The sequence below is a fragment of the Ctenopharyngodon idella genome, chromosome 16 (genome assembly GCF_019924925.1).
Source record: "Ctenopharyngodon idella isolate HZGC_01 chromosome 16, HZGC01, whole genome shotgun sequence".
NCBI lineage: Eukaryota > Metazoa > Chordata > Actinopteri > Cypriniformes > Xenocyprididae > Ctenopharyngodon > Ctenopharyngodon idella.
Window position 1 is genome coordinate 16,877,541 of NC_067235.1, and position 19,315 is coordinate 16,896,855.

At 37.1% G+C, this 19,315-nt stretch overlaps 1 protein-coding gene across 3 annotated transcripts in view; it reads right to left on the reverse strand.

Annotated features, from left to right (window-relative positions):
* Positions 1-19,315, reverse strand: part of atp8b2 (ATPase phospholipid transporting 8B2) — a 41,321-nt gene that overhangs the window by 17,640 nt on the left and 4,366 nt on the right. Inside the window, exons 2-14 of one of the 3 annotated variants that reach the window (XM_051865126.1) lie at positions 18,895-18,962; positions 8,199-8,257; positions 7,988-8,101; positions 7,654-7,752; positions 7,383-7,444; positions 6,881-6,953; positions 6,214-6,284; positions 6,033-6,112; positions 5,003-5,161; positions 4,841-4,929; positions 4,481-4,677; positions 2,717-2,925; positions 15-49 (exon numbers count right to left, since the gene is read on the reverse strand). In XM_051865126.1, the coding sequence (XP_051721086.1) occupies positions 15-49; positions 2,717-2,925; positions 4,481-4,677; positions 4,841-4,929; positions 5,003-5,161; positions 6,033-6,112; positions 6,214-6,284; positions 6,881-6,953; positions 7,383-7,444; positions 7,654-7,752; positions 7,988-8,101; positions 8,199-8,257; positions 18,895-18,919 (1,272 nt within the window). In that variant the 5' untranslated portion in view covers positions 18,920-18,962. Of the gene's footprint in view, positions 1-14; positions 50-2,716; positions 2,926-4,480; positions 4,678-4,840; positions 4,930-5,002; positions 5,162-6,032; positions 6,113-6,213; positions 6,285-6,880; positions 6,954-7,382; positions 7,445-7,653; positions 7,753-7,987; positions 8,102-8,198; positions 8,258-8,469; positions 8,522-17,291; positions 17,880-18,894; positions 18,963-19,315 lie in introns of those variants that run through there. The other 2 variants (XM_051865123.1, XM_051865125.1) reach the window with 2 other exon arrangements.

A 19,315-nucleotide genomic window follows, 5' to 3' on the forward strand; every position in this document is an offset into this window, starting at 1 on the left:
TGGATTGCACTGACCTTTTGCTGAGTACCCAGAATATCAATCACGTCTCCTTGAAACAAGAGACAGACTGAAATGAGACTTGTAACTCAAATCTAATACAATACAACATATCTGTGTTTGTGACTCTTGTAAGGGATATCTGAGTTCTAGTTTGTTTGTCACGTGTAATCTTGCCTGTGTTTGTATTGGTTTTGCACGTGTTTTGGTTAGGTTTCTATGTTTTGAGGTAGTTTCTATGGTGGTTAAGTTTCTGTTTCATTCTATGCGTCTGTACCTCATTTTCATTGATTAGTTTGCTTGTGTATGTTAAGCCCTGTGTTTCTTCAGTTCTTTGTCTGATCTTGCTCATATCTGAGGTTGATTCTGATTGTATTTTGCCAAATTCTATGCATTCTGACAGTTTGTTTCTTTGTTTTGATTTAATAAACTTAATCTTTTAATTCATGCTGCTTCAATCCCAGCATGACAACTATACTGTATGTTTTAAACCTGCAACCTTTTTTTCCATTATTATGATTATTTATATTTGATTAATTGTTCATTTTTTTCTATTTTTTTAATACAACTTTAATTATTACAATACCACAAAAATCAGATTTTAAAATAGATACAATTTTTGCAAATTGTTGCAATCTGCAACCTTTTTAGCATAGCTTTTTATTTGATTAATTATTATTATTTGGTTTTATTTTTAATTACTTATATGTTAATTTTAAATAACAAATTATTGTTATTATTACTGTTGTTGTTGATTTACTTTTTAATAATCATTTAAATGTTTATCACTTAGGGCTGCACGATTATTTGTATTTTAATCGTGATAACGATTTCTGCTTCTCTCGATTAATAGAAAATAATCATCATGATATTTGCCCCGCTGATTATTTGTCCCCAAAACATTTTTTTTATTTTGACATTTCCATTATCTTGCATTGGTAACAAACCTCCACTATCTTTCCTGTTTGGGGTTGCCAGATGTCAAAAGAATAAATCCTCTAAACAGGTTTTTTTTTCTTAATCTTCTCAACTTGGCAACCATGCATATGTGCTCTCTCTGCACTGCAAAAAAGCGTTGATGCTCTGACAACTCCGACATCTATGTTGGAGTTAAAGGATTAGTTCACTTTCATATAAAATTTTCCTGATAATTTAATCACCCCCTTGTCATCCAAGATGTTCATGTCTTTCTTTCTTCAGTCGAAAAAAAATTAAGGTTTTTGATGAAAATATTCCAGGATATTTCTTCTTATAATGGACTTTAATGGCCTCCAAACGGTTGAAGGTCAAAATTATAGTTTCAGTGCAGCTTCAAAGGGCTTTAAACAATACCAGATGAAGAATAAGGGTCTTATCTAGCGAAACGATCGAAAAATACGTAAATGTATATGCTTTATATAAACAAATGATCGCCTTCCAAGGCGATTTGGAATAAGAATAGAAATAGAAAGAATAAGAATTTGGTACGCCAAAACTTGCTTTCGTATTCTTCAAAAAGCTTACGCTGTATGTCCTACGCCTTCCCTATTCTACTTACGGAAAAAATGTAACTGTGCTGTGCTCATTCCGTAAGTAGAATAGGGAAGGCGTAGGACATTCACTTAAGCTTTTTGAAGAATACGATAGTACGGTTTTGGTGGAAGCACTTGGAAGGCGATCATTTGTTTATATAAAGCATATACATTTACATTTTTTTTCGAAAATGACCGATCGTTTCGCTAGATAAGACCCTTATTCCTCGTCTGGTATCGTTTAAAGCCCTTTGAAGTTGCACTGAAACTATAATTTTGACCTTCAACCGTTTGGAGGCCATTGAAGTCCATTATAAGGAGAATAATCCTGGAATGTTTTCATCAAAAACCTTAATTTCTTTTCGACTGAAGAAAGAAAGACATCTTGGATGACATGGGGGTGAGTAAATTATCAGGAAAATTTTATATGAAAGTGAACTAATCCTTTAAGAGATGTTCATTGTGAAATTCTGCTCCAATGACAGTGTCATATAGCCAGTTTGTGTTCCTTCACGAGGCTGCGTGTGCGATTTGCTGCTACTAAATCAGCAAGCGAACCTTCTTTGTGACAAACTTTAATAAATACAAACAAGAATCTTGACCGCGCTATTTGCGATCATGGTTGGTAAATAAATGCATTCCGTGCAACCTCTGTGCTACAATACTGAGTAAACAGTATTTACTATGTGAACAGAGTAGGAGAATGACAGGGAAGAGAAGAAATTGTTGAATAAAGTCAGTTTTTTTTTTTCATGCACAAAAAGTATTGTCTTGCTTCATAACATTCAGGTTGAAGCACTTTAGTCACGTGGACTATTTTAACAATGTCTTTACTACCAGAAAGGGCCTTGAAAGTGGTAATAACGTTGCAGTTTATTGGAGGTCAGAAAGCTCTCAGATTTAATAAAAAATATCTTAATTTGTGTTCCAAAAAAGATGAACGAAGGTCTTACGGGTGTAGAACGACATGAGGTGAGTAGTTAATGACAGAATTTTCATTTTTGGGTGAACCAACCATTTAACCTCTCACTGATCGTTTTATCTGTTCATTTGTTAATTTCATGTCCATTTAGCTGTGTAAAAGCAAGGTAACAGCCATTATCACAATATAAACCCCTTCAAGATGATACAAGACTGATACTGTGATAATGACTAGCTATTTGCACATTATACCTCTGATATAAGGGCAAGTATTGTGTGTTCCTCACCATATGCATGACCATTGATGGAGCACTTGTTGAAGGTCATGATGTTCTGGGTGAGGGTTCCTGTCTTGTCACTGAAGATGTACTCCACCTGTCCCAGCTCTTCATTTAGTGTGGTGGTCCGGGCCTCCGCTGCTGTGTTACTACGGCTGCAGAACATCCGCCGGTCCCAATTAATGAAGTAACTGTGACCCAGACGAATCACCTCCACACTAAGAGATTCAGACAGATGGAAAGAGACACAGACAAAGGGTTATCACAATGCAAATGTGACGTGATTTCCTATAGAAACACTCAAAATGACAGACCTCTGATACATGGCAAACTCACAACAAAATATAACAGACACACAAAAATTTACAAAGATTTCCTGTTCTACAGACATAGGCTATTTAGCGTGCAGCTGACACAGACAATAGCACAACAGTCTGTCAGACCATTAAAAGCAAGATTAAATCATATTAATTTATAGATTTTCACAAATCTCATTAAAAAAAATGCACAAATAGACTATGAGTATGTGTGTGCTGTGCCATGGTGCTGCTCAGTGCCACGCTACAGTTCTTCCTATATGAGTCTGCACCAGTCAGAGGTGGGTTACATTCACTGGACCGCACAGCAGAGTTAGCGCTCATTCAGAGAGCTGGTTCACAAGGGTTCGGATCAGGACTTTAGTGGTGTTATATGGACTATGTTATATGGGAGGCTGCTATGTCAAAGAGAGAAAAAAGGGGGAGTCTATGGGCTCTCTCTCTTACCTGTTAGGGAAAGTCTGAGGAAACATGAAAACAACAAAAAAATCAAAATAAAATAAACAGAACAATACATAAAGGATGTATTAAGAATAAATTTAACTGTAGCTAATACAAAAAAAAAAATCTAGAGAAATAGATTTAATAGGCCTTTTTCATGAATATGATACACTTTGGTGACTCTAAACTTTTTAATAAGCAAGAGCAAAAGATAAAGTATTATCTTACATAAAATTAACAGAGTAAAAAAAAAAGAACCCCCTTAAAATTCTGATTTTGGCCTGTCACAGAGGTCTTGACCTTCTAGACAGTCTCCAATGACTAAAATCATACAACTTAAGTGTTGTTTTAGTATTATTTATATACTATTACAGTTTTTATTAATATTTTGAATCAGTTTTTATTTTATATTTTTTAATTTTAGTTTAATTTTTAGTCATTTTGTCATGTTGTTTATTTATTTATTTTAAATATTACTGTTTAGGGGTTTTTTTATTTCAGTTTTAGTTTTTTTTTTTTTCAGTTAGCAATTTTAATGCTTCAATTTAAACTTATTTTAGTTAGCTTCCATGGGAACATTTGTAAAATTCATGTAGTTTAATTTTTTCATCTAATATTTACAGTATATTTTATTTAAGCTTTATTTCAGTTAACAAAATTGTTTTTAGTATCTTTAGTTATCGATAATAACCCTGATAAAACAAATAAATGTAATAAAAAAAATTAATAACTAATTTGAATGAAGAAAAAACGAAATGCTTAGCTCTGTTTATCACTAGAAAATTGCAAAATCACACAAATGTCACAAACATAGTTGACAAACCTCATATAAAATAAAAACAGAATAAAACAGCTTAAATAAATTTAAGGTTTAAGCACCACCTTTCACTGACCATTTGTTTAAAACATTTTCTTTTGTGTGTTTCAGGCCATTTCCGTATTTTCATTTCCAGATTATTCATAACTTTCTCCCTTCATTACATCCTTCATCTCTCCTCATCTTGCTCTCTCTCACCTGACATAGAGAGAGATGGGCACGACTGTGTTGAGGATGATGACATAGGACCAGAAGGACAGGAAGGCAGAGAACAGGAAATTGTCCACTGGAGGGTCCCAGGGTAGGAAACTTTGGAAAAGAGCACCCACTTCTTTTTCCCAAACTGCATTTCCTATGGCCAAGATCACTCCCATACACACCAGAAACCCAAAAATCTGAGGAGGGGAAAATTATCTAATTATTGAGTTGTGTGCCTGTTTATTTACATTCAAAACATTAATTTGCAGAGTATGTGCTGTCTACAAATTTTGGTACTCAAATCATTACACATTCAGCAGAGGTTTGTAGGAGAGTGTGTGTTTGTCAACAGTTTCTCACCCAGAGCACCAGTGTATTCATCAATCTGTCTATACTGGTCCGCTTGAACTTAGTCCGTCCGCTGTTCTGCATCAGCTTGGTGTCAGGACCTGAGATGTACCATTATGACAGGTTAAAATGAAAACTAATCACACACACACACACACACACACACACACCAACCTGCGAATATAACGAGGCCATAGCAGCTCTCTGTGTTGCGCAGTACGCAGCCTCGGAGCAGCATGTTCTGGTTGCTGAGGGGGTATTTACAGTCTTTCCAATACAGAGTCCCACAGAAACGGTCAAGCTTGTTGTTTGGAGGCTCACACACCACTTCTCCTGCAGATACACACAGCGCGAGAGAGAGAAGTAAAAATATGAGGTCACACATAATGAAAATATTGAAGCAGTACCACTTTATGTAATATGTGTCATGACCAACTGTTCAGCATCCTGGGCCTTGGTACAATTGTGAGCTTTGGAATTTTTTGTTGTTCTTTAAAAAACAGGAAGCGTGGGTGGTCTGTGCTGACACAGGTTTGATGGCTTGAGTGTGTGTGCGTGGCAGAACGCTGTGCTGGGTGTTAAAGAAATGTTGCTGAGAAACTGTCCACCACATACACTACTTTCCTCACACTTTGACTCAGTATATTTTTTCTCTCTCTCTTTTTCTAGTACACTAACTCACAGTTGGGCAAAACAGTTGAGGAAGTTTTAGTGCATTTATAATTTATTTTATTTAATAATACAAGTTTCATTTTATTATTTTATTTTATTAATCATGCAATTCATCAAATGATGGTGCAGTGGTGCTAGTAAAGTTTGCCCAATCACTGCAGTCTGCTGAATGTCACAATCAAGCTTCAACCACACAGCACAGATTTCTTTTGGATGAGTTCGTGCTGTTACCTGATTTGCATAATTCTTTTAGTAAATCTGTGCTTACACAACACAGACAGTACATGCAAATATACAGAGCTATCAGTGAGTGCAACTCATACTGGAATGCCCTTCTGAAATTATGCAGTTCCTTTTATTGCCTTTCTATTCTTATTCCATGCACTTCTGCAAATCTGAAACATACTGTACACAAACATATTCACTCATTTATCAGTTCACAAGATTGCTCATCTCTCTCTTTCTCTTTTCTATTTCCACTCTCACTAACTTTCACATCTAACTGGAGTGCATTTAATACCAAATGACATACCATCAAACTGGGCCAGGTTATTAGGATCTCCTAGCTCTGAGGTAACAGACAAAGACTGACGCACCTTCATGTTTGTCTCGCTGTGACAGAAAAACAAAGACATTTTTTTGAATTGAGTCGCAATGTAAACATGAAATCATGACATCAACAGGACAAACTCAAGAAATAAACACAGTCTTACCCATCCAGTTCTGCGGTTTCAATGTAACAGAGGCCATGTGGTTCACTGCTGGACAACAGGAGCAGGTCAGCCTGCAACAAATATACAGTATTAAAACATTTTATTAAAACTATTAAAACATTTTTGTTCATTGAAATTAAGCTGAAATTAAATAAAATATTAGAACCTAACCGTAAAAATTAAATAAAAATAAATTAACCTAAATACTAATATTTTAAGGGGAAAAACTAATAAAAATAACAAATGCAAATAACAAAATTACTAAAAATGTAACTAAAATTAAAACTTTGTAAAAGTCTAAAAATAAAAGCCAATTCAAAATATTAATAAAAACTACAATAGTATATAAATAATACTAAAATAACACTGGCATACAGTGAGATCATAAGTGCAATTAGCATATTAACAAGACATCTAAGCTGCTGTGTATCCTCAGGAGACAGAGTTACATAACCAGCGGCATTATCAGCGAATCAGACCTTGGCTACTGGATCAATATCACAGTGCAGTATTCAAGAGCAAATCCCATCAGACACTGTAAGTGTGCACATGACCATGAATTACTGAAAGCAATGTCTGGGACTGCTGAGCTAGTAAAGTGTCTTTTTATTTTAATAAACCATGTTTAATTAATTAATGTCATGAAGTACTATAGAGGAAAACTCACTGCCACAAACTGATTGTTCTCCAGTTTGATGATGTCACCCACTCTGACATTCAACCATTTCTCCTTCTGAAGACTGAGAAAGTGAAAAAAGTGCTTTGTGATTGTTGGAAAAATGCTATATAATTGTTGTGATGTTATTATATATATATACACACACACACACACACATACACACACACACACACACATATATATATATATATATATATACACACACATATATATTATATATATATTTATATATATATATATATATATATATATATATATATATATATATATATATATTATGCACACACATATACACACATATATGCTGTGTGAATTTACAAATTACAATTATAAATTACAATTTACTTGTATTATGTATACTAAAATACATAATACATACTTTTATGTTCACTACCTTTTGTGCAACAGCTCAGACACATTTATAGTTTCTTAGCAGATGTTCTTGTAAACACAATGTAAAAGGAAGTGTGTATATTAATATAAGACTCACATGCCACCGATGAGGACCTGAGACTGACGGTTATTCACCTGGTTGTCACTCTTGTGACGAAACTGTGAGAGAAACAGAGATGTGTGTGAACTGTGTGTGTCTGGCTGTTTTTTGTGTGGTAGTTGTGGTGTGATCTTATCAGTGTTACAATATATCTGTGTGGATGGGGAGTTTCGCAGGTACAGTAAATTACTGTATGCGTGTATGTGTGTGTGTGTGTGTGTGTGTGTGTGTGTGTGTGTGTGTGTGTGTGTGTGAGTGTGAGACTCACATAGTCATCGGTGGCATCTTTGACTGCAGTGATGCTCAGTACCAGCACTAAAGGCACAATGGTGGTGAACCAAGACAATGAGGAAATCTGGGGAATCAACTGAGACAAAAACATACACACAATTATTTTTAGGCATTTGTAACACACTTAACAATAGTAATTAGCGAGAACATGAGTGTTAATGGGTGTCCATGTGCTGTTAACTACAGCCTTTAGGCGTAGTAGATTAATATAATGTCATGGTCACAGCCATGAACAGACCTTTGAAAATGACCTTACTGTTTTATCTGCACATAATCAGCATTCATAATAAACATTTACTTGGAGCATATACCTGCAGTATGAGAAGAAACAGGAAGTAAGTATTGGCAACTTCCTGGAACTGCTCGAACAGGTTGACTGGTAGGAAGGTGACAATGTTGTACTTTGAGGTCATGATGCAGTTGTTCTGCGAACAAGGAAAGAGATGAAGGGAGATGAATAGGCAGAAGATAAATGTACACTTGAGTCATATTTAAGCTGTACAGGTTGAATGTGTGACTTACAGCATACTGGAACTTCTCATTGTATTCTCTATCATTGGCTCGGACTCTCCTTTCCTCCTCTGTGAAGAAAACAAAACATTAGATGTAAAAACAGGCTGAAATATCTAAAATAAAAAATAAACAAAGGCTGATGAAGGATACATTTAAAGTGGACATTACAAAAGTGTCTTCAATTTTTTTTTGTTTGACATATTTTCTCAGTTTCTACAAAGTGATTTCCTTTAAAGGGTTAGTTCACCCAAAAATGAAACTTCTGTCATTAATTACTCACCCTCATGTCGTTCCACACCTGTAAGACCTTCGTTCATCTTCGGAACACAAATTAAGATATTTTTGATGAAATCTGACGGTATCTGAACCATGCATAGGCAGCAATGTTATTGCATTGAGGTTCAGAAAAGTAGTAAAAACATTGTTAAAATAGTCAACGTGACTACATTGGTTCAACCTTAATGTTACGAAGCGTTGTTTACGTCTGAACGCCGACTCATTATTGGCTGGCTCCTGCGTCAGCATCACACACATGCGTCGAGGTGCTCACGTGTTCCGCTTCGGCCAATACTGAGTTGGTGTTCGGACGTAAACAAGGAAGCCTGCACTGAGTTCACAACGTCAACTATGTATGACAACGGTTCAAATTGTTGAATAAAGTCGTTATTTTTGTTTTGTTTTTGCGCACAAAAAGTATTCTCGTCACTTCATAACATTAATGTTGAGCCACTGTAGTCACATGGACTATTTTAACAATGTCTTTATTACCTTTCTGGACCTCAAAAGGTACAATGACGTTACTGCCTATGTGTGTTTCAGATACCCTCAGATTTCATCAAAAATATCTTAATTTGTGTTACAAAGATGAATTAAGGTCTTACAGGTGTGGAATCACATGAGGGTGAGTACTTAATGACAGAAATTTCATTTTTGGGTGAACTAACCCTTTAAGGTGCCGTTCCACGTACTGTATTGCACATATTACAAATCAATGTACCTGGAATGTGGAGTTGTTACGCTATATTTACATTAAGGAAACTGATCATATTTACTTTGTTGCAAATTTACAAATAAACATTCATAGGATGTTGATAAAAATAGGTTAAAATAATGTTGACGGAACATTATGCTAACCTTAAAATAATAACAACCAAAAATAGAATGTTTGGAAAACGACCCTAAATTATAAATTTGTTAACAGGGTTGAAATTTTGCTAATGTCCCTCATCTGAATCTTCTGAAATGCTTAAAAAGAATTGAAATAGAAACAGAACGTTTAAAATGTTGTGAATGAATGAGATTTTGTGTTCCATGGATAACAATCAACACATGCAAAATGCACTTTAGTTTTGCTGAGGAAAAATTCAGTTATTCAGTGTGAAAAGAAGCTCGCTGGTCACTACTACAGCCATAAAAGTCAGACTCTTAAAGACATCATCCAGTGGGAGTGGCATATAGTAACTTTCAGTTCCTCACAAGACAAACTATACGGTCAGAGGGTTGTGTCAATGCTAAACACCAACTTTCATCAAGTGAGACCGAGCTGTGGTTGCTAAGTCAAGCATAAAACAAAAGGAAGAAGGAACTAATGGCTAATTGTAGTGTGACAGATTAATTTATGCATGATGAGGTTGAAAACAGGTCTGTGACAGAATAGACTGTGGTTAGCATTTAGTCATAAACCTAAGTTTTCACTTCTGTTAAAAGCGTGACTCACAGTTTCAGAAGCTCACATTAAACCCTTAACACCTGTTTACAGCCAGACTGACATACACGATACAAAAACACACAGTAGTGTGTAGTAAACAGCTTGTTTCTGAGAAAAGCTCTTTTTCTTTTGGTTTCCTCCTATTTTGACAGAAATTGTAGAAAATGTCTTTGTCGGATTCACTTCACTATGCATCTATCACATCCTGTGCTCACAGCTGCACAGTTATTTTTGTGTTAGGTAATGGCCACTCCATGTGACAGACTGTCTGTCTGTATGTGAGTGTGTGTGTGTCTGTGTCATCACATCATATTATCCATGGGTGACTTGCTGCATCTTAGTGGAGGAGACATGTTCCTTTGCTCTATTCTGCTGAAAAGATCATAGACCAGCATGAATTTCCAAACAGTCTAGTTTTTGCTGGCTAGAGCTGATAGACCAAGGAAGTGTTGAGCAAAACATCTCCTCTCAAGACAAAAGACACCGAAACTCACTCTTATCTCTCATCTCTTCTTCACCCTCAACAAAACCTTTCACTGTAGTTTTCTAGTAGCTTGCAGATGAAGATACATTGAAGCATTTAGTTGATCTGATTTCGCTCCGTGCTCCTGTAATATTGATAGGAATCTTCTACTTCAAAAAAAGACTGACCTCATTTACTCCCTGCATTATAGTGAGAGAAAGAGGCCTGCTGAATGGCCAAGAGCTGCATCTGCACCATTTACTGTATGTTTGCATCAAAAGGTCAAACCCATAAACCCATGCACGCAAACAGATATAGCCAGTCTGTAGCCTGTTTCCTCCTGCACTGAGCCCCTCACACCTGCTCTGGTCCTCAGCTCAGTCACCAAGACTCTCATTGTCTGTGGTTTCCTGTGTTAAGATAGCTCGGCGCTCTCATATTTCTCCCCTATAATGTCCGGTTTATATGCGCTGCCCACATAGCAAACACACAGCAATTGCACATACACCTTATGCTGCCACAAAAAAAAAAAAAAAAAAAATCTCTACACATCAGCAAAAAAAACTTACATTTAGCTTGTCAAGGGGGCAGTACTATTAAAAACACTCCTTTGTGTTCTGTATGTACCTGTATATCTTGGGTTAGGGCACTAATATTTACCCTTAAAGAAAATTCTGTCATCATTTACTTTCATGTCATTCCAAACCTGTATGACTTGGGGGGGGGGTCTGTTACATAAAAAGTATCAAAGTGTCGCCTCTTGGCCCGCCAGCAATAATATCTGGCCCGCGCCCGCAGCCAGATTATTTTGATAGCGGCGGGTTCTGAATCTTCGTCTCGTCTTCGCCTCTAATATTATCACCGCGTCTACACCAGACTCGCCTTTTTTGCATCGCGTTGCGTCGCACCTCAACAGCTAAAAGCTGTCTACACTGAACGCGACAAACCGACCGTTGCAAAGCACTTGGACTAGGCTACGTCAGAAACAGAACGGAGAATCCGTTTACTGTCGGGAATGTGTTGTGTCCAGCGTGGACAATAGTACTGATTTAATGGGTTCTATTATCTTTTGACGCGTCGCATCGCACCGCTCGCGCCCGGTGTAGACACGGTGTTACATTCTTTGAAAACAGCGACAACTTCGTTGCAGATAAGACACACCGGCTTTGCATTCACAAAACTAGGTAGGGTGAATGCATAGTTGTCTTTCCATTCTTCTTTGTATGCCCTATTTTCGCTGTCAACTTTCCTCTTTAGACTCTTTAATAGTGCCATTTTCTCTCACCAACTAGCTAAAATGTTAACATCACTCTGCACACGACGTAATAGCCTACCTCACACAAACAATTTTTAAAAATTCAGTTTAGTACGCGAGGATGCCAAGGAATAATTCTAAGTGTAAAAGTAGGCTACGTCAAATAATTGTTACAATAAGTTAGGCTCCATTGTGTAGCTAACAAGCAAATTAAAATGATACACATTTATTATTCACAATATGGAAAGAGGAAATAAAACATAGTTCGTTAAGAGCATGACTCAAACATGCCATTACTGGGCTTACTCAAGTCCTCTTTTATTTTTTGAGTTATTTTTATCCATTCCGCATCTCCCACATATGTTTTAACAAGGCGATCTGTGTTGCAAGTTGGTGAATGAATATACTTGCCAGGTTACGTGTCACTACTCTGCTTTATTAATTTATCCAGTGTAAAACCCGGACACCGCAACACAAATGTGGCTTTTGTTAATGACTGTACTGTCCCAGAGTAACAGCTCAATACCAGTTACAAAAGACACTGTAAGAGTCTGTCACAGGCAATTCTAGTTGCATTTTACATCAATTAATTTCCTTTGACTATGTTCTGGCCCGCTATCTAGTGGCGAAATTTTGTTTTGGCCCGATGCCAAACTTAATTGCCAACCCCTGCCCTATGGTCTCATGGACTTAACTGACACACTCACACAGCAGCCATTGTAAGTCCACAAGCCCCAAACTGCATATGAAGTGTGCCATTTGGGACAGGGCCTATGTACTTAAATACCATTCCTAAGGTCATGAAGGTCAACAATGCACCATGTATATAGACTAAAGGCCCATTCACACCAAGATTGATAACTATAATGATAGCGATAACTATAAAGTTGTAATAATTTTTCTAAATAGCGATGGGCATTTTTGTCAATTTTTTTTTTATTTAGAGTAACCTACTGATAGGTTTCAAAAATAAGTCCTCGGGGGCGGGCCGTGTCTGTCACGGCAATTATGAAAATGTTCTGTTCGTACACTATCTCCTTCCTGTCCCATCACTCCCTCATTATGTACTCATCCCCTATTATTTCGCTTTCTTCCTCTTCCTCAAGGTCACATCTTTCTTTTCCCTTGCTCGTGGCTATCTGTTGTACTCTCTGCCTCTCTGTTATCAGTTCTGATGGAAAGCAACACTGCTGTTGCCAGAGTCTGAGAGTGCATTGCCTGCCTATTGGCTGCCGATGACATAATGGCTCAGGCCGTCGGAGAGTCTGGTTCCATCCGGACAGCACCTCAGCAAACTGGGCCATTAAGCACTTTTAACACAGCGCCCTTACTAATACAGCCAAGGACAAGCAAGAGACGCAGTGAAACGCTGCTTGTGTGGTGTTTCTCAAAAAACAGTCATTGACAGAGAAGGAGCCGTTATTGCTATGATTCAGCATTACTGCCAAGGACATCCGTTACGCTAGCTCACAAATCTCTGCAAATTCAAACAGACCAGCAAGTTATGGATGTGCAATGTTGCAGTACATACAGTATGTCTTGTGTTAGCCAGTGGTGCATAGATGGACTATAAGTCATGGAAAGCTTCACTGTGATTGACATTATGCTCATTTTTAACAGTATCTATTATTAATTTATTCAAAACAACAACAACATTAAATACATGTTGAATACACCTTTTCTATGATAAGCACCTTTTCTATGATAAGCATACATAATTAAAATTAAGTATTTTTTGGCATAAACATTCACAAACCTGCTTCAACTCTTATGCTCACCAAGGCTAAATTTATTTGATGGAAAATACAGTAAAACAGTACTATTGTGAAATATTATTACATATTAAAAATAAAGTAATTGTAAATTATTACAATTGTTTTCTATTTCAATGTATTTAAAAATGTAATTTATTCCTGTGATAGCAAAGCTGAATTTTCAGCAGCCATTACTCCATGCCTGATATAAAAGAACACAATCAATTCCTATCAAAGGGAAACTTTCAGTCAGGTCTCAAAAACAGCACACATTTAATCAACGTGTCAAAGTAGCACTAAAGCACAATTGAAGTGCCTGTTGTCTCCACTATTTTAAAGCATTCGTCTCATTTAACGTCTAAAAGAGACAAGCCACAGGCTCAAATTAACCTCAAAGTGGGTGAGCTAATTGCTACTGTACTTCAACCTTTCTGCAAACACAGCAGAGGAACGAGCCAAATACAACGACTCCATCCTTAACAGAGGCAAAATACTCGCTAATGCATTCACGTAAATTGGTTGCATTTGCCTAAAGAGGTGTTTGTTATTGTCTTTATTTACTTCTAAACATTCTTTGGTCTTCCTTAAAGTAAGGTCCTTCTGTTCTGTATGGTGAGGGAAAGTTTACTATGCTACACACCAATGCCAAAACATATGCTGAGCCATCATGAGGCATTTGTTAATCTGATAAAATATGCACATGACCTTCACATGAACCTTAATTTCATCTCAGTCTCTGCATCATTTGCTTGCTTTTGCACTCTCTCCTCTTGCAGTCTGCTCCCATTTCCCCATTCCTTCTTTGCCATGTGCCTTCATATGCCCAGCTGGCTGACTCATCTATCCCTCCATCCATTTCTTCTTTCCTTAGCTGCACTGACCAAAACCATCCACCCAAACCACCAATATAAAGTGAAAAACAAAACAAACAAAAAAAAGACGTGATGTGTAGCCAAGTATGGTGTCCCTGTCCCAATTTGAGCTCTGAAATTTCACCCATCCAAGTGCACACACACAGCAGTGAGTACTGAACACACACACCATGAACACACACCTGGAGCAGCAGGCAGCCATTTTTGCTGTGTCACCTAGGGAGCGATTGGAGGTTAGGTGTCTTGCTCAAAGGCACCTCAGTTGTGGGTAATGAAAGTGGAAGAGAGCGCTGTTTATTCACTCCCCCCACTCTTTCCTGCCTGTACTGAGACTCTCAAACCATTAGGCTACAACTGCCCCACAGTATGACCGTCTATGAGTAAGTTAGCAGACTCTCAGAGTCAAGGAATTACAGGGGTTCACATAAGGACAGGCTTAACACCCACTGACTGCAACTAAGAACATTTCTCTCCAGATAAAAACAAAATGCACTCAGTATAGCAAAAGGCAAATACATGTTCCTTGAGGCTGTTTTAGATGTGTGTGTGTGCATATGAAAATATATGAAGCACTTGGACAACTGCACTTATAACAAACCAGAGAAGTTGGCACTCAAACACACTGGAGAAGACACAGAATGTATAATTAAAAAATACAAATAAATAAGGCATAAATACAATTTTCAGCATATCATAAAAGTGTGATTTAAAGTGTGTACTGCGTGCAAGTTCTTCTAGCTGACTGAAAGTACAGCACTTCGATTTTCAACCAGCTTTGTACTTTCACACTGTCGGTAGCATATGGAAATAAACAATATACTCTTTCGTTGTGCTTCCTGCACCCAGATATCCCCATTTACACTATTTCTCAGTGAATGTCTGCTGGATGATGAAAACTGCATCATTTTGCATCATCTGGTGGACTTTCCACAGTTCCAGGGCTTTTGTAAAAACAGATCGAAATTCTGCATTTCTGAGAACAGAGAGTGCCACCATCAACAGAGATTGCCACAGCCCTTATTCTCTGCTTTCTCTAATCAATTTTTCACATTTATAATGCAGAGAAAGCCAAATTTTATTAAAAGCCAACCTTGCTAGTAGAAAATTCCCCCTTTAAGCCCTTCTCGTTATAATAATTATGCAATACATTCAGACTTATACCTAACACTGCCATATAAAATACAGCTACATCCATTTTGATGGCATAAATTATCTACAGAGATGACAAAAAGACACTTATCTCCCTTAAACCTTTAAATTATAACTCTAATTGGAAGTAACGATGATAATGGCAATGTTAAATGCACTACAGAGATAAGATGGTCATGCAGGAGATGATCACTGTTGTGTCAGATTAGACTGCTGGGAGACATTCAAACCCAGTGTTAAGAAATCAACCCCTGAAAAGGCCAGGAACAGTGTTACTGTAATTACTAAGACAATAACTATTCTTACCCAAGGTGGAAAAGTCCACCACAAGACATTTTTTATGTGTCTTCGGCTTGTCTACTGGATATTTCTTGGCCTTAAAGGTCAACTTAAGGATAGTTCCTTTAAATGACTGAAAAAGGAACACAATGTCTAATAAATGGCTGAAATCCAATAGGGTCCTCGCACTTTGGTGCTCGGGCCCTAATCACATTTGAATTATTTGACGAATGATAACAAGTAACAAAGAAGACAGCAAAGGTGATTTTTTAGGCCTCTTCTTGATTTGAAATGAAACTGCTGGTCTTGTACACCTGTTGTCTGTTTGAGTCATTCTGGCATTTTCAAATTGTGCTATCTGTCTAGTGACTGATAATGAGAGAGACTATGGTGTGATAAACACTGTGATATGATGTGACAGAAATCTTAACATATCTTGACATGAGAAAAGTGAGACAAATAAACCAGAAACACAAAGAAATGAAAAATCTCATAATCATTTCCAGCCTTTTGAACAGGTAAAAAAAATAAATAAATAAAAATAAAAATAAAAAAATCACAAAAAAATGTACCACAAATGACTGTACATACTAAATTGAAATAACTACACATACATTAAGGCAACTGAGTGTAAAAATCCCCCAGACCTAAAAAAGAACACATAAAGTTGAACTTAAAATCCCCAAACAAACAGCCATGCTTGTTCAGTTGCAGTCTGCGTCACAGAATCTGAGAGGTCAAGCTCAACTCTAAGCCACAACAGCTAAATACATTTCACCATCCAGACACTTTAATTTCACTAACAAAGGTTTACAAAAAAACATTTCTAACAATTATTACCTTTAGTGAAAAATATAAGCTGTGTTGCATCAACAAAGCATGATAGTGAAAATACTGCTGGCTGTGTTCATTACATAAATTACATTTAAATGGGGCGAACCTACAAAAAATTAGACCGCATGTTGATAATCAGTTTACACAGTTCACTCATTTAACATACTGTGAAATAAACTGCTGTGATGAGGCATGGAAAACATGCAGATGAGAAAGAGTCTAAGTGAGTGAATTAAATATTGTGAGATATATCATGTGACTGATCTTAAAAAGACTTACTTTCAATGTACTGTAGAAATTAGGTTATGCAATCATCTCAAAAACATTCAATAACAAGCCCTTCTAAAGCCTGAGACTATACAGACTGTTTTACATGTAAAATGAATTGAGATGCTGTGAATAGACTGTGAGTGTTGATTGGGGAAAGCATGATGGATACGATCACAAGGTCATGGGACATACAAGCACACAAACATACACACGCACACAGTGTTCACTGGATATTGGTGTGATTTTGTGAGACAATCATTAGAGTGAAATAATGAATGAATAAACACTTATGGGAGAACACAAATGCTTTTTATTTACATGGCAGGGAAGTGTTCAAGGAGGATGAAACACTGATAAAAATAAGAATAAAAATAAATTTTACATTATTGATTTAAAGTTTAAATGACCTCTAGCCTATTCCACTATGAATATCATGTTATGTACTTTAGAATACTAAAAATCACCAGCTAGACTTAATTCATCTGTGGTAAACAAGTGACAACGCAAAGCAAAGGTACCTGCTCCGTTTCTTATTTTTGTCGAGTTGGTTAATCCCTCTTTCTTCCTTTTTAGAGGGAGAATGATTGGAAACCACTTCTCTGGGATGTCTTTTGGGATAGTCATGTTGTCCCACCGTTGTTTCATTTATATCGCTCTGCGTACACAGCAACCGGACTTCACGCCAGCGGAGCGACGGAGAAACGTGCGCGCGGCAGCTGCAGACCGGCGCCGAATGACTAGCGGTGAGTGGAAGACATCAAATTACAGTCGCGGCGGTAAATTAGCTCACTCCCTCTCCCTTTTGATTTGCCGCAGAGTCGTTCAGGTCATTCGGTGTGAATCAGAATCGATTACACTTTCACAGAACTGAATTATATACAACTGTTATTTAAATGCAGTTCAATTTGAGTAACTTTCTGCTTTTCAGATATGCATGTATAATTTTTTTTTTTTTTTACTTAAACGTTACAGTCTAATAAATTGATATGGCTTTAAACTCCCAAATAAGCAAAAATGAATTGACATACAGCTAAAAATATAGGTTTTTGACTGGGCTGACGCTGACGACGACATATCAACACTCTCACCGGACCCTGTCATAACACTGAGCGGCGCCACTAGAAGAACTACGACGTTGTTTTTATATGACATAATCAGAAAGCCGTTCTATTGGCCAAGGATGTGGCCAATAGGAACTCGCTGATGAGGTTGCCGAGGCAACTTACACTGCAGAGCTGTGAAAGATGTAAGACACGAGGAGACAGCGACCATACTGGCTCCTCTGGCAATAAAATATCCACACAGTAATACGTTTCAGAGCCAAAATGGCTTCTGACAAATGGGCAGTGACATACCAGGGCAAAGAGGGTGGTAAGAAGGGGTGGCACTGCGGAAGACATCTGGACTAGTCAGGTGTCTGTGCACGTGCTAGGTCTGTATGTATCTCAGAGTGTGTAGAGAGAGGGGGAATCTCGTGCAAAGGAAGGAACCCTCCCAACTCACGTGTTCGTGTTTAACTTTTGATGTTGCACCACAGTGAAAACAAGATCCAAGCTTTGGAACAATATCACACCCATGGCTAACCATTCACACAAAAAATTATAAAAATGTTCATGCTAATGGTTCAAGCTAATGTTCTGCATGGAACTATCAATGCTAATAAACAACCTTTATTTTTAAAAGTGTAATGCATGAAGAAGATATTTCATATCTTACTAGGCTACTGGGAAATCAAAGAGGCTAACTTTTATTAACACCATTGCTTGAGCTGAGCAACCTTCTGTTATGAGAAAACATACCTATTTTATTATTTTGTATGAATTTTTATGATTTGTACGTTAGCAAGCAATTTTAGAAAAAAGTAAGCATGAAGGTCCGCTCCTAACGTAACCATTAGTGGGGAATTGGTAGATTGTCCAAAAACGTACAAATGAGATTGTATGAATTCATACGAATTTAACCACAACATTAAATAGTTACAAAGTGCCATGAGAGTGAAGACTGAGTTGTTTTGAAGATTCAGAGCCCTCTTAGATGAGCATGTGCGTATTTTAAATTCAGAGCACAACATGATATTTAAATTTAAAAGTGTGTGTTTAGGGAGAGTAGCTAATTGTTTACCTGGGGGAGGTCTCTTTCTGAACATTTCCACACCTCTGAAATTTTGCCGCTCCGTCCCATGGGAAAATCTACACCGACGTGCAAACACACACACAACAAGAGACAGAGAGAGAGGGAGAGAGAGAACCACAATGTCAACAGGATTTCAAGGGTAAAACAGGGGACGTACCAACAGTTTACGCTCACTCAGGAAATTCAATGATATTTAATCCTTGACAACGACAGTATGCAGATCAGTCAGCTAAAACTAAGCCACTGCTAATGAACCTGTCGCCGTAATCTCAATGCTTAACTTTTGTGATACCTAGAAATTTTTTTTGTAATTTTCTAATCATGATAATATTAAGATAACTGATAAGACAATTGTTTGAGGTGGTTACATGTACACATTAGTTATAAAACAAAACTGGAAACATCACTG